The sequence below is a fragment of the Equus przewalskii genome, chromosome 15, assembly GCF_037783145.1.
Source record: "Equus przewalskii isolate Varuska chromosome 15, EquPr2, whole genome shotgun sequence".
In the NCBI taxonomy this organism is placed as follows: Eukaryota; Metazoa; Chordata; class Mammalia; order Perissodactyla; family Equidae; genus Equus; species Equus przewalskii.
This window is the reverse complement of record NC_091845.1, coordinates 74,839,995-74,856,344: the sequence shown is the minus strand read 5'-3', so window position 1 is coordinate 74,856,344 and position 16,350 is coordinate 74,839,995. Positions and strand designations below refer to the sequence as shown.

Sequence of the window (16,350 nt, the reverse complement as noted above, 5' to 3'; positions counted from 1 at the left end):
CTTTGCATGGGCCATGCTTTCCTGATTCTTTGTGTGCCTTGTTATTTTTTTGTAAAAAACTGTATGTTTGAATCTAATAATGTGATGTCTGGAAATCACATTCTCCTCCTTTACCAAGTTTTCTGGGTTTTGTTTTGTTTATTTTATTTGTATTTTTTTTTAATTGTTGTAGGCTGTCTCTGTGCTGAGGATCAGCCTGAAATGTAAACTTAAGGTCTTCTCAGGTCTTTTTCAGCCTGCACCTTTCCCTGGACATGTGCAGTGACTTTCTAATGCCTCATATATGCATTTGCTTTTAAATGTCCTAGTCTTTAATGTCTGGCTCCTGAAAGGGGAAAAAGAGAAAAATGAAGGAGGGAAGAAAAGGATGATGGCTATTTAAATCCCTTGGAAGTCTCTGTAGCAAGAGTGGCAGGGGCTTATAACAATGGGGGTAGGTACAACAACGACCTCTGCCTCTTTCTCTGCTCCTCTGAGATCTAAAGCAGCAATCTGTGATCAGGTCACAGAACCCTGATATTTGGAGGACAGGTCCTTTTTGCTCACCCTGATACACAAACTGAGTGCAAGCTGCTCCTGGTATGCTGTGCACAGCTGTCTGCCATTGGGGTGGGTGTGGGGAACGTGTAGCTGTTACTGTGCTAAGAGCTGAAATTGATCAAAATTAACTACAAATTCTCATTCAAGCCTGCCCTGGAATTTGAGAGCCTCAATAGACTCCAAGTTCCAAAATAGTTACATGAGACAAAGATTCTAACAGTGCACTTGTTGTCTGGGTGGGGAGAGACATTCCTGCTGCTTCCTACTCTGCCATCTTCCCAGAATCCTCTCCTTCTGAACTTTTACAATGGGGTAGGATTCAGGAAAGCGTTTCAAAGTTCTCAGATTTTCCTCTTGTGTTGCTTTTATGTAGTGTTCGAAAATATAGCAGTTTTCCAAAATTTTGTGGCTCTGTTACCCATCCTACCTTAGTCTCAACCTTGCCTTCCTCTCTCTTGTCTCTGTCTTGCTCAATTTTGATTTCATTCCCAGAAGTTTCTTCTCATTGTGAACCCTTCATGGAGCTCTAGCATGTCAATTTTGAGAGTTCATAGGCTTCCAGCATCTTCAGTCCTTACAGCAAGAGAGAGCAACACCCTTTCCAGTTTCACCTGCTGTTTTCATATTAGTGCGGTAGTGGATATTAGTGAATACCAACGATTGGGGAATCCTCCTGTCCTCATAACTGTGAGAATGCTGCCTGTGCTTTTGTTGTCTTCCTGCACAGATGCTGATACCCTACAGTTCTTGTTGCTATTAGTGATTTGCCCCATCCCCTTATATTTTGATGTTTGTGGAAATAACTTGTCACTAAGTTTTAATATAAATATTGTTTTTTGGTTTTTGTCTTTGCTACCTTGTTGCTTCTGTTTTTATGTAGAAATTCAGAGATTTAAAAACTGCTGTCACCATGCCATCAATCCTTTCTTTATTCTTTCACTTTTACCATTCTATATGTTTATATTTTGCATGACTTTTTAATATTTTAGATGTCTTTTTTCCTTCAACCACATGAAGTTTGATTTTTTTAATCCAGCTTGACAGTCTTTCTCTTTTCACTGGAGCAATTGATCTGTTTGCATTTAATATAATTATTAATGTGAGTTTAACTCTGCTATATTACCATGTGTTTTCTCTTTGCTGCACCTGTTCCCTGTTTATTTTTCTCTCCTTTTGGATTCATTTTTATCCATCATCATGATTTCTTTTTCCCCTTTGTTAGTCAGGAAATGACACATTTGTGTTGTCTTCTTTAGTGGTTATCCTGGAAATTCTCATGCATCCTTAATTTACAAAAGCCTGACATTAATAGATACCTTACCTTCCTTCTGGATTATAAACAAAATTAGAACACTGTTGCTCCATTTACCCTACTCCCAGCTAATTTATTTTTGTTATTGTGCATTTTAGTTATATTTTTTAAACTTGAAAAGATTATATTATTTTGTGTAGTCAGTGTGTGTTTACACTCACCCATTTCTTTGCTCTTTATTCATTTCTACATCTCTGCCTTTCTGTGACATCTTCTGCATGAAGTATCTCCTTTAGAATGTTTTATAGAACAGATCTGTCAGATTTGTTTTGTTTGTTTGAAAATATCTTACTTTTGCCTTTATTATTAATGGATATTTTCACTGGGTTTAGAATTTTATATTGGTGATTATTTTCTGTCAGCACATTGAAGATATTAGTCCATTATTAGTTTCCATTGTTACTGCTAAGAAGTTAGCTGACATTCCAACTGTTACTCTTTTGAAGATGATCTTTTTTCCTATGATTGCTTTTAAGATTTTCTCTCTGTTTTTGTTTTTCTATACATTAATATGATGTGTCTAGATGTGATTTTTTTTTCTCTAGTCTGTGCTTCTAGAATCTGTGGATTTGTGTCTTTCATTGGCTCTCAAAACTTCTTAGCCATTATATTTTTAAATGCTACTTTTGCTCCAGTCTTTCCTCTGTTTTTTGGATGCCAATTATACATGCATCCCTTCCATTTGTAGTAGAATTTCTTCCATGTTTTCCTGAATACAGTGTAGAGAACTAAAAAGGTGGATATCTCTTCCACCTTTTCTTCTAGTCATTTAATTTTTTCTTGCTCTTTCTAGTCTACTGTTAAGCCTGTGACTTGAGATGTTAATTTCAATTACTGTGATTTTTTTGCTATAAATTTTTAACTTATTCTTTTTCACACCTGTTCTGTCTCCTTTTCAGTTTATATTTCTCTGCCAAAAGTTTTAAGCTTTGATTTTTATTTCTTTGAACATTGTCAGCATGGTTGTTTTATGGTCTGTGCCTAATAATTACAATACCAAAAGTCTTTCTTTGTTGGTTGGTTTCTTTTGACTGTTGTTTCTATTCTCCTTTTATCTTGTTTCCTGTATACTTTGGTTATCTTTGGTAACAGGTAACGGACTGATCTTTAGCATGCATTTTCACAGCTCTTTCTTTGGATTTGGCAAATGCCTTAAGGGGAAAAATGAGTTCTCCTCCTCTCAATTTTTTGCCTGATAATTCCTCATTATCTTGTTAGTAAGAAAAATTTTTTTTAATGCATTTTATTCAGCTTTCTTCATTGTCTTTAAAGGCAGAATTGCTTACTCTACCATTACAAAAAAGTAGGCTACTTATCTCATGGAATTTAGTCTTACCTAGACATATTTATATAACCAACTTGTGTCAGATAATCAGCAGAGTAATTTGTAGAAAAAGTCTCGTATACAGTGGTATGGTTAGGTAAGATCCATTTTGTTCAGCATACTTAGATATAACGACCACCACCAATTATCTATCAGTTTCTTTGTGCCAGGCACTTGTTTTAAGTACTTTCTGCATGTTGTCTGACTTAATTCAATGTATGAGATGTAGCTATTACTATGTTTTCTCTTTTACATATGGAGAAATCAAGGCTCAAAGATGTTAATGATTTTGTCCATGTTGCACATTTAATAAATGGTTAAGCTGGTAGTCAGTCACTCAGGCCATCGGAGTCTGAACTCTAAACCTCTCTACTTTACTCTTTATAGTGCTACAAGAGCACATAACGGGAGGACCTGATCTAGTCATGGTATTAGGGAGATTTCCCTTAAGAAGGAAATTTGAACCGAGATCTGAAGGTCAAGTATGAGTTAACTAAGTGAAGAAGAAGATAAGAGTCCCCAGGCCTTGAGCCTGGAGGGAGAAGACACTTCTGAAGATTTAGAAGAGCTCCAGTGTGGCTTTAGGGAGATTGTCAGAATATGTGGCTCCACACTCTTTGGGGGATTGTCTACCACCCTTATGTCTGGCCAACAGGGTGTATTTTTCCCACTTAAACACTCTGATTTGAAAGGCTAATTCTTGATGGTGATGCAGTAAGAACACAGTACCCCCTCTGAAGTATTCTTGCCAAAAACTACTGAACCTGAAGTTAATCGAGTTTCTACATATAGCCAGTTGACAAGAAATATAAGGGATGGAGAAATATGTTAAATGATAAGAATACAATAAGCCAAATCTGAAATGTGGGTAATTCTGCAAAACAGATGACTTGTTTTTTTAACAAATAAATGGCATGTTAAAGAAAAGGGTGGGGGAAGTGAGACTGTTATAAATTAAAGGAAACTTAAGAGTGCCGTGTGGACCTTGTTCGGATATTGATTTGAAAGGAAAAAAGTCATAAAAAGACATTTTAAAGACATTTGGGGGAAAATTGAACATGGACTAGATATTAAGTGATAGTAAGGAATTATTGTTAATTTTAGTGTGTGTGATAATAGGATTGAAGTTATGTTTAAAGAGAGTCTGTATTTGTTAGAGATGTGTACTAAAATATAAGTGGATGAGGAAGAACTGAAACTAAGGGAAGAATATTGTTTATCATTGAAGCTAGATTGTAAATACATAGGTTCATTGTACTCTTTCTCTACTTCTGTGTATTTTTGAAAACTTCTAGATGAAAAGTTAAAAAACTAGCTGAAAGGTGGTAGCGGCTGACGTTTCCTGATATTTTCAAAAAGGATCTTTATTTAAAATAAAGGAGGCGGGATGAACATAGTGGGTGATTGAGTTGTTGAAAGGACCAAAATTTAAAGAGGAGAGAGTAGTCTATGATGCCAAGCAACAAAAATGGCAGAATTTGAGAATTTGTAACATGTTGTTAGATTTAGTTGAAAATAGATTGTTGGTGACTACTAAATTGCTTAGTTGGATTTCACTGTCAGAAGCAGATACAGATGGGTGGAAGGGTGCTTTGGAAGAAATACTGAACTGGCAGCAAGGAGGCCTACTTCTAATCAATCCTGGGAAGATCATTTCTCTCTGCGTCTCAGATGGTTTTAGTATCTAATATGTTGGTACAACTTTCTCTGCACTATTTCCTGCCAGCTATGAATAGCTAGAGACTTCGGATTAAACAATTCCGAGGTCCTCTTGAGCTCTAAAATTCCGCGAAGCTAATGAATGTGTGTGATTGTGCCTCTGGAAAGGAGGAATTAGACCTATATATCATAGAATCCAAGGAAATATTTTCCCATAGAATGGCAGAATCAGATAACAAGAGCAAGTGATGGTAGGGTAGACTCAGTATAAACTTTTGTGTGTGCCAAACAGAATCGTTTGTTGCTGGCTTCTGATCTACTTAGAAATAAAGACCACTAAGAAAGTGGTACTCCATTCACCTTTCGAGTTAGTCCAGTGAATTGTTAAACTGACCTGTAACTTTGGGTCAGGCACGATTCTTTTGGTTTTTGGAAAGCAACTTCCAAAAGATAAGAGTTTATTTATTAGCATCATATGCTTTTTGCATTATATACATAAATAGTGTTCTATGTGTGTGTGTATGTGTGTAAAACCTCATAATGTTTTATTTCTAGAGAACATTATAAGGTAGGTTTTATTCTAATCATTCTTAAAATCAGCTTTCTAAGAAGTCATAAAAGTTTTTACACAGGAGTGTCTTAAATTACCCAAAAGTAGTGGGTTCTTTTAAATATAATTTCCTTTAACACCTATTGTACTTTTTCATTTTTCATTTAGGGAACTCAAATTTTTTATTGCCACTCTACTTCTTTTGATGCTACGAAAGAAACTGTTATCTCCAGCAGCCCCTAAAGCCCAGGAGTCCAGTAAATCATCAGACAGACTCATGACTGAAAAACAGGTAAACTTGTAATATTTGAAGCCAGTGTTTCTCAAAGTATGTGCCAAAGAATACTACGTCTACTAAAGTAAAAAAACCTTATTTTAAAAGGATTTTTTAGTAAAATAATTTTGGGAAATGCTGGGTTAAAGACTATTAAATGATTTCGTTATTTTAAAACTTCACAATACTGTCAGTCTCCAGAAGGATGCTTTAGTATACAGTATTTCCTACTTGTTTGACAAGCGCTGCAGCACAAACCAGTACCCTGCTTATCTGCGGTTTTACTTTCTGTGGTTTCAGTTACCCACAGTCAAACATGGTCCAAAAATATTAAATGGTAAATTCCAGAAATAAATAATTCATAAGTTTTAAATGCACCCCGTTCTGGGTGGCGTGATGAAATCTTGCTCTGTCCCACCTGGGATGGGAGTCACCCCTTCGTCCAGCATATCCGTGCTGTATATGCTGCCTGCCCATTAGTTAGTAGCCGTCTTGGTTATCAGATTGACTGTGGCGCTATCACAGTGCTTGTGTTCAAGTAACCGTTGTTTTACTTCATAATGGCCCCAAAGCCTAAGAATAGTGATACTGGCAATTTGCATATGCAAAAGAGTAGCCATAAAGCGCTTCCTTTAAGTGAAAAGGTGAAAGTTCTTGACTTAAGGAAAGAAAAAAAAATCGTATGCTGAGGTTGCCAAGATCTACGATAACTTTTGCTATGGTATGTTGTTATAGTTGTTCTATTTTATTAGTAATTATTGTTGTTAACCTCTTACTGTTCCTAATTTATAAATTAATCATAGGCATGTGTGTATAGGAAAAGACATAGTATATATATAGTTTGGTACTATCTGGTTTCAGGCATCTACTCGAGATCTCGGAACGTATCTCCCAAGGATAAGGGGGAAATGACCGTACTTTGGAAAATGCCATTCTCACCTATTTTCAGAATTTGCAAACAGGTTATTCTTTCTCTTAAAATGGTTATAGAGGGGGCTGGCCCAGTGGCACAGCAGTTAAGTTCACATGTTCCACTTCTCAGCTGCCCGGGGTTCATCAGTTTGGAACCCGGGTGTGGACATGGCACCACTTGGCAAAAGCCGTGCTGTGGTAGGCGTCCCACGTGTAAAGTAGAGGAAGATGTGCATGAATGCTAGCTCAAGGCCAGTCTTACTCAGCAAAAAGAGGAGGATTGGTGGTAGATGTTAGCTCAGGGCTAATCTTCCTAAAAAAACAAAAAACCAAGAGATATCAGAGAACAATATGTATAATTTGATCATTCAAAATGTGTGACATTATTATTTACAGAGCATTTTGTTTTTATGAGTCATAGTAGATATCCACTGAGATACCCACACAGAACTTTTGGCTCCTAAAACAGATATCAGCAATTTTAGTTCTGTGTCATTAAACTTTGTGACCAGAAGACCTAAAGTATAAATAAGGGAAAAGCTTCTGGGAGGGAGAAGTGTAGAAAGGATAAAGAAGGGGTGGAAAGTCAGCAGTCAAAAGGAAAGATTTATTTGGCGCTGCAAGTGTCATGAGCAATTTGTTCCTTTCTTGTCTTGGTAGATTCTTGAATGTCTGAGGGGCATTTGGGTGCGGAGAGTAATACCTTTTTTTTTTTTTAAAGATTTTATTTTTTTTCCTTTTTCTCCCCAAAGCCCCCTGGTACATAGTTGTATGTTTTTCATTGTGGGTCCTTCTAGTTGTGGCATGTGGGATGCTGCCTCAGTGTGGTTTGATGAGCAGTGCCATGTCCGCGCCCAGGATTCGAACCAACGAAACACTGGGCCGCCTGCAGCAGAGCGCGCGAACTTAACCACTCAGCCACGGGGCCAGCCCCAAGAGAGTAATACTTTAATTTGTACTATTGCCTATATTATTAATATTTAAACTGTTGTAATATTTACATACTATACTACTAATAAAAAATTATTGTATAAATTATATATTTTTTCAAGCATTTAATCACTGAAAACTCACTCAAATTACCTTTTCACCAATATACTTTAATGGCTTAAAAAGCAAGCAAAGCACTTCACACAGTGATTTCAAAATTGATTATTGTACTTACTTTAAAAGCCCATTATAAAACTATTAATATCATGGCTTTAAATGTGTCATTTTTAAAAATCATCTCTATTTCTATTCTTTCCTGTATTTTATGTTCTTAGTACTTTTTTCTTCCCATTGTTGTTTTTATTCACTTAATCTAGAGAGTTAGATTTCCCCTCTTGGGTTTATGGTGTAAACACACATTTAGAATCAGGGAGACAAAACTTGAGCATGTCTTTCAGAGTGATTCCACCAGAATCAGTTACCTAGATGGACAGACTCCTTTGTAGAGGTGGGCCTTGTCTGTTATACAAGGACTGTCTAGATTATTGACTTTGGCCGGTCAGATACGTTTTGATCTTTTTGTGACTCTAGTTATTGTTAAAGTGGCACTTGTTTCTGAGTGACTCACCTTTTCTTTACTATTCAATTAGTGTAACCTAATTTGCAGCTGTTTCTTTTTAGTGGAGCCTGGTCTGGATCAGTTAAATAAAAAACCTAAGGTCTGTTTGGTTCACTGAAATTACAAGGTGTTTTTGTTTTAATTTATCCCTTAAGCCTATATATGAGTATTCTGGAAGTATATAATATAATTATTTGTGCTTATTTGCATCCTTTTTAGTCTGCTAATTTTGTTAGAAACAAATGTATTGTTTTAATTTTAATCATTATATGTGCATAACAAATTCACGTTAAAAAACTTTTGGAGAAAACGTTCTGTTATTCTGAAAACAAAGGAAATTATATACAAGAGAGTGTTTGTTCACTTTGTATCTTAAAGTTGATCCTTTTCTCTGTCCTTGTAATTGTAGCGGGAAGAAGCAGAATGGGAAAGCATAAATGTGCTCTTGATGACGCGTGGCTTAAAACCTTTGTCTCTAGTCCAAAGAACAGATCTTACAGGTAATAGATCCTATTCTTGCTGTTTATTGTAAAAAGCCTTCTTTTGCTTTAAAAATTATTGCCTTACCTTTATTTTTAATATCTGTATTGCATTTCAAAAAATGTAGATCTCATCATTTTTGACAAACAGTCATCGAAAAGGATGAGACAGAATTTGAAAACGTTGGTGGAAGAAACAACACGTCAACAGAACATGATCCAGGAGCTCATAGAAACTAATCAGCAACTTAAGTATGAAAATGGAAAAAAAAAATCTCTTTTGAATTGTTTGTATACAGGATATGCTTTCTAAAAATAACCTTTGAAAAGAATCTTGCAATTTAATTTTCTGTTTTGATTAAATATTAAGTTAAAAAATATATTTAATAGGTAAATCTTTTGGTGATAGCTTAGCTTAGGTATGTAATGGTATCCTATACTACTTCTATTGGTTTGTGTTATATGAAATTTTAAGAATGCAGAGAAATTTTAGAAATTTCATTTTCTTGTTAGATGGATATGTGTGTTGATGTGATTTATGCTTGTTAGTAAGGGAAGGGATTGTGTCTGTTATTAGAAATGAACTTCAGCTAGAGCAAAGCCGAGCAGCAGACCAGGAACAACGAGCTAATGACTTGGAACAAATTTTGGAGAGTGTGAAATCCAAAATTGGTGAATTGGAGGATGAATCCCTTAATAGGGCTTGCCAGCAACAGAATAAAATAAAAGATCTTCAAATGGAGCATAAAGCTTTACAGGTACTGAGTTATGTGTTTTCTTCCATGATAGATAGTACTAAAACAGCTCATCAAGGTCACAGGTTGTTAGATGGATTTGTTTAAGCAACTTCCATGTTGCTTCATTCAATGATCCTTACCTTACTTGACCTATCACTGTTGCCTTCTTGAAATTCTTTCTTTGCTTGGTTCTAGAATATCCTTTCTTCTGGTTTGCCTCTAGCCCCATTGGCCATTCTTCAACTGCTTTGCTGGTTCTTCTTGACTCCTTAACCTCTTAGTGTTGGGATTCCGCAGTACTCATTCCTTAGACCTTTTCTCTTTCCTGTGTACTCTAACTCCCTTGGTGATGCTCCATCTAATTCATAGCACCTAATTTAAATCTGTAGCCCAGAACTCTTCCTTTAATCCCAGACTCAATCCTGCAGCCTACTTGATATCTCTACTGGATGTCTAGTAGGCATCTAGAACTTTACACGTCTAAAACTGAGTTCCTGAATTTCCTCCCAAAACTTTCTTCTTTTAGTCTCCACTCTGGTCCAAGTCACCTTCATTTCTCTCCTGCTTCTCTTTTGGTCTCCCTGCTTCTACCCTTGCCTTTTTCATTGTGCTTTCAGCATAGTAGCTTGAAACCCTCCAATGGCTTTTGTTTTTCTTTAGAGGAAAATCAAAAAGTCTTACCATGGCCTCCAAGGGTGTACATGATCTGGCCCCTGTCATCTTCTGACTTCATCCACTGTACCCCTTGCTTGTTCTACTCCAGCCACACTGACATCCTTACTTTTCCTTGAACATTTTCCTTTAACAGTCTCACTTGGAGCCTTTGTACATTTTGTTCTTTCTCTTTCCTCTGTCATGCATACTTTTTCCCAGATAGCTGCAGGGCTTGTTCCCTCTCTCCTTACTCATATGTCACCATCTCTCAGGGATTCTTTTCTCGACTACTTATGGTTGGCAGTCCCGTGCCCCACACATCATATTGCCTTCTCAGCTTTATATTTTATCTATAGTTCTTACCACCATCTAACATGTTAACAAACTATATATACTTTATTTGTTTTGTTTGTATATGTCCCTGTGTTAGAATGCAGTTTCCATGAGGGCAGATATTTTTGTTATTTTGTTTAGGGCTGAAAGAGTGCCTGCATTAGTATTAGTACTGGATGCCTAATAAATATTTGAATTATTGAGTTAAATTTTCCCAATATTTATATGGCATATGCATATAATTACAAGTTGTTTTGTTACTTTTCTTTTTATAGAAATAGCAGTATTATAACATTGAATACTTGATTTCCTAATTTAAAAAAACCCTTATTTTAAAATTTGGGTGTTTATTGTGATTAAAAGAAATAAATATTTTATAGTGATAACAAATGTTTAGTTGTATGAAATATTACAGATCCTTACAAACATCATATCATTATAAACATTATCTTATTTTAAAGTGGTTTTGTTGGCCCAACTCTGTATGTACCTATTGTACACAGGAGTTCAGGCTGCCTAAAAGGGACCAGTACTCATCAGGCCAGGGGGTCTGGGTGTCCCCTCAGTTGATGCTGGCAGCTCTGAAATGATCAGATGACTTAATATAAATTCCAGGGGGTCAGAGAGAATCAACTAGAAATACTAGGGAATTCTGGTGTAAGGATGGAGGCAGCTGGTGTTCTGCACACATTTAGGCTATCAGCTTGGGGTAGGCAGTGCTGCATCTGCTGGTGTTGATCATGGCTCCAAAGAAGACACTATCATTCTTTGATGGCCAACTCTGTTTCTAATACTCATCAGTCAACAAAATCCTCTACCATTAGAATATTCTGTTTTTGGGTTGGCTTTGTTAGGTTTCTTTCCTCATCAATGACACATTATAAAATCTCTATAAAGGGAGGGAAGATTTTGGAAATATTTCTATATCAGTTTGATTTTGACCTTGCTCTCAGATATAGGGCATGTGGAAACCTGAAGACCTTTAAGTCATCAACTTGTTGATGTGAGAAAGCAGCCACCAGGAGTGGTAAAGGTGCTGGGTCCTTGGCTCACAGAGGAAATTGAGGGCAGGGGAGACTAGTGTTCTTTTTTTAGGAAGATATCTATTTATCTTTTCAAAGAGGTTGATATATAAATAATTACGAAGTTAAATTATTAGAATATAAGACATGAATTTATCAGGATTTTAGGCACTTCGAAAAACAGATGCTTGAGGGTTCATTGGCAAGGGGTGGTTTGAGTGGAGTGACATATATTTTCTATCAAGTAGTTCCATCTGTCATAAATCACTTATGGTGCTATTAGCTTTTTGTTTCAGGTCCCAGCAGTTTGTTATGTAGCTTACAAATTGGTCCAGAGGAGCTCTCATGTTCCAATCTGCAATGGAGGAGGACAGACAGAATTAGCATTGGGGTGTGGACACCTGGTGTTGGGGAAGGCTGTCTGTGCTAATTTGATCAATTGAAATTGTTTGTTTTTAAGTCCTTAAAGGGTACTTTCTATAGTGTCAACAAAAATTGGCAAACCCAAGAAATTGCTGCCCCTCAGTGTTTATCTATTGTCCTGTTCCATTACAGACCTGCTCTGCATTCTATTCCATACTAGTCAGTCTGTGCTTTCTTAGGGAAAATGGAAGAACAATTATTTCACAGTTTTTTGGCATTTGGTTGTTTCCAATTTTAGAATGATTTATTGCTGCATGTTTTGCAATTGAGAGAAAGGAAACATTGATTTTGTAGGCATGTGGCAAAGAGGTCCAGGAAATCAACAGACATTTGATAATAGTATATTGAAAGTTTGCTGGAGAAATGCAGAAATCAAAAGACAACATTTTATTTGCAGTTTCTGTGTTCTGTAGTGCGGTTTCTTTTTCTGTACTTAGACCAGTGTATTGGCTTCTTTGGAAATAGTTTTCTAAACTTTTAAGTAACTCTTTAGTTTAAGTCAGTGTGATCTGTATCAGGATGTAGTTCTCCCTCTTTGCAAAAATGTTAGTGATCTTCGTAGTGAATATATGGATCAAGAAGTTGATTTGTACTGTTCTTTTAGTGGTTACCTCAAAGATTAAAATATGCATTCTTGACTTCTCAAAATCTAATGTTACTTTGTCATTTTTACCTTATTCCATGACAGTGCAATAATTCTAAAACAAGTTTGCCACTCCCCAACTTATAGTATTGTTGTGTATTTTAATTCCATATTTATTTTTATTCCCTCTATATAGATTTATTTACTACTGAAAATTGAAATAACCCAAAATATTTCCTTCCTATTATTATTTCATTTATTCTAACAGGTTTTTTTTGTGTGGAATCTTGAGGGTTTTCTGCATATAAGATCATATCATCTGCAAACAGAGATAATTTTACTTCTTCATTTCCAATTTGGACGTCTTTTATTTCTCTTTCTTGCCTAATTGCTCTGGCTAGCACTTCCACTACTATGTGGAATACAAGTGGCGAATGCAGGCATCTTTGCCTTGTTCCTGATCTTAGAGGAAACGCTTTCAGTCTTTCACCATTGAGTATGATGTTCACTGTGGATTGTTCACATGTGGCTTTTATTGTGTTGAGGTAGTTTCCTTCTGTTCCTAGTTTGTTGAGTGTTTTTATCATGAAAGGGTGTGGATTTTGTCAAATACTTTTTCTGCATCAATTGAGATTATCATATGGTTTTTCTTCCTTCATTCTGTTAATGTGGTGTATTTCATTGATCATCTTTGATATGTTGAACCATTCTTGCATTCCAGGAATAAATCTTACTTGGTCATGGTGTATAATCCTTGAATATGCTGCTGAATTTGATTTGCTAGTATTTTGTTGAGGATTTTTTGCATCATTGTTTATAAGGGATGTTGGTTTGTGGTTCTTTTTTTTGTGTCATTTGGCTTTGGTATCAGTGTTGGCCTCATAGAACGACTTAGGAGAGATACAATTCATTCTTGTATATTGCTCTTATACCTCCAACCTTACAAAACTCAATTATTAGTTGTAGTTTCACAGCTAATTTATAGATAGAGGTGGACCTGGGACCCATGTCACTTGGCTGTAGAGCTCCTGCCGGGCTTTCAGGATGAGACTGAGGCAGAGAATCAATTCCGGGTGTAGCCTGTGGTTACTGAGAGATGGTATGGTACCAGAAGCTGAGTCCCCTTTTCCCCTGAGGGTCTCTTAAGTCTCAGCAAATTTGACACTATGGACAGATGAACATGTGCCTAGACATGGCGTCCTCTTCTGAAAGTGATATGTCTTAGTAATGTGCAGGCCAGATGGGGATAGGATTTCTCACTGAGCTTTATAAAAAGTATATTCATAATAAGAGTGATGGTGCGATTGATAGTGAGCATTCAAAGGACACTGAGGGATAGAATCTAGGGAATAAGCTAGGGAATAAAGGAAAAGCAGGCCAGTGTTATTTCCCTAAAGACAAGGAAGAGAGTATCCAAGATTTATGTTCCTTTGTATAGATCTTGGGATATATATTGTTTGTTAATAACTGCCTGGCTAGAGACTTACTCTGAGTTTTCAGTCTCCCATATTGCATGAATGCCTAAGTTGATTAAACCATCTGTAATCTTAAGTTATCATTGATCACTTAAGAATCTTAATTTTAATTCCTGGTTCTTTTTAACATCCTTAATATTGGTCCCTTCCTGATGATTGTTTTCATCTAAACCTTATACATAAACTCATGTCAGTTTTATGGAGATTCTTGAGTTCCCTTACTTATTCTGAAACCTTGAATGCATGCAGTTATCAGCTATATTTTTCTCATTTTACACCTATTTTACTTGTTACATTTTTTGTATTTATCACATATTAATGTTCCTGGAGCTGGCACTCATTTAAAAACAGGCTCAATATTGAAGTTCTTGAAAGAAGCAGATTGATAGAAACTGCGAAGATGGCTTCGTGTACAGTATTGTTAGGAGAGCATGTCCTAGATGTGCATATCCTAATTATGTTTTTTGAAAAATTCCTTACAGGCAAAATGTCACCATTATAAGAAAAAACGAATGGAGCAACAAGAGACTATTGCTTCTTTGCAAAAGGATATCTGTAGATTAACAAAGGAGGAAGAAGAGCGCATTGTCACTCAAAACAGAGTGTTTGCTTCTCTCTGCAAGAGAGTTCCTCATACCGTCTTGGATAGACAGTAATGTTTGCTACATAAATTGATACGTAGCTAGAAATACAAATTTACATTACTTCTTCTAATCCTTCATCATTTTCTTTAGTATGGATGTGTTGTTATTTACTTAAATTTTCCCTTGTTGGAGAATATTTAGATTGTTTCCGGGTTTTCAGTCTTATAGATAATGCTGCAATAAACAGCTTTGTTGTTCTTGAGTTAGAACCTTGGCAGATATTACCGTGGGAGTGATTGCTAGAGGTAGAAATGTTGGGACAAGGAGAATATGCATTTAATATCTTGAGGTATAATGTTTGTGGTTATTTTAAAATCTTTCCTTTGAAATTAATATAAAATATATGGCTTAGTATAATACTTGCTTCTGGCAAAAATCACTTAAATTTTTTATAAACTTGCTAGATAACCTGTATGTTTATCATTGTAATTTGAAATTTTGCAGAGAGAATAGGAAATGCTCCAACATCACATTTTGAAAATAATTTAGTTTATCTTCTGTTTTCTAGGTTGCTTTGCCTAATTGATTACTATGAATCTAAAATTAGAAGATTTCATGAACAGAGGTATGACTAATCCTGTATTACAAATTTTAAAGTTATTTTCCAATCACGAATCAGACCAAAAGTTTTTAAAAGCCTTTTGAGACTTTAAATATGCTTTGGAAATCTACCTAATATGTAACTGTGAATTCCTTTCTTTATATTGATCTTGAAGACTATGTTTTACCACTTATATTAAAATGTGTTGTTGCATTTATATTAAAATGTGTATGTTTATTAATCACCAAAGTATTGGTCACAGAAGAAATAATATTTACTTTTTATTTTGATGAAGTGTTATAGTTTGTTCTACTGAAGTCATCTAGCCGTTGGATAGTTACTCAGTGTATCCACAAAGTGTGTAGGATTAGATTAGCTGCCTACCTAAGAGAAACCTAATTAGTATACAGATTTATGGAATAAAGATAAAATGTCATAGTGAAAAATCATGCAATAGAGTAAAACACACTTGTTACCTCTGATTAAAGAAATAAGGATGAAGATTAAAATAATGGTCTTTGGCTAACCTAAAATAGCTGAAGGATATCTAAGGCCAAATAATCCAAAATGCTTTAATGTGAGATCATTAAAACAGTAGCTGTTCTGTTTCATTGTTCATATATGGAACAGTTCTTTTAACAAATAAAGACTTATCTGAGCACCTACTTTGAGCCGTGTTCTGTTTCAGGTACTGAGGATATCATAAAAACAAAGCAGATGAATTCTCCGCTTTCATCAAGTGTACATTCTAATATTCTTGCCTCATGAATAATAATGACTTTCCAGAAACCCAGCAGGACCAGTAGCAGACTGTGCTGGTTGCTGATTCATTCTAGCGTCTTGGGGACTCTTAAAAAAAGGAGAGCAGGGTGGAGGGAAGAAGGGAAGAAAGAAGTGAAAAAGGGAGGAAGGGAAGATGAAAGAACAACTAATGACAGAGCAACTTCTTTCTTGATTCTATTCAGAAAGCAGCATTGTATCAGGGAAGTTCAGGGCCTTTCTGATTTCCAGATGGAACTGTGTATGTTAGGTGGTAGCTGAGGTGTTAGATAGATTCTGTAGAGAGAGGACAAAGTTTTGGATATGGTCCTTACCTTCTAGGAGTTTACAGTCTAGTGAGGAAGATCAAATGTAAACACATTAATAATTAAGAAAAATAATATGAGGCTTAGAAAACACTAATATGTAATATCACAATAGAGTAATTACTAAAAGTTGTACAGACAGTAATATAGGAGTTTGGAAGAGGAACACATTAGTTTTGTTTGGAGTGACCAGGGTAGCCTTTACAAAGCAGGTGGGGGTTGTGCTTGAGTTTGAAGGGTAAGTAAAATTTGGG

General features: G+C 35.8%; 1 protein-coding gene across 3 annotated transcripts in view; it reads left to right on the top strand.

Moving 5' to 3' along the window:
* Positions 1–16,350, top strand: part of CEP70 (centrosomal protein 70) — a 59,451-nt gene that overhangs the window by 13,050 nt on the left and 30,051 nt on the right. For all 3 annotated transcript variants that reach the window (XM_070577564.1, XM_070577563.1, XM_008519562.2), the window contains exons 3-8: positions 5,554–5,677; positions 8,530–8,620; positions 8,728–8,851; positions 9,177–9,357; positions 14,309–14,478; positions 14,979–15,035. In XM_070577564.1, coding sequence (XP_070433665.1) covers positions 5,591–5,677; positions 8,530–8,620; positions 8,728–8,851; positions 9,177–9,357; positions 14,309–14,478; positions 14,979–15,035 — 710 coding nt within the window. In that variant the 5' untranslated portion in view covers positions 5,554–5,590. The remainder of the gene's footprint in view (positions 1–5,553; positions 5,678–8,529; positions 8,621–8,727; positions 8,852–9,176; positions 9,358–14,308; positions 14,479–14,978; positions 15,036–16,350) is intronic.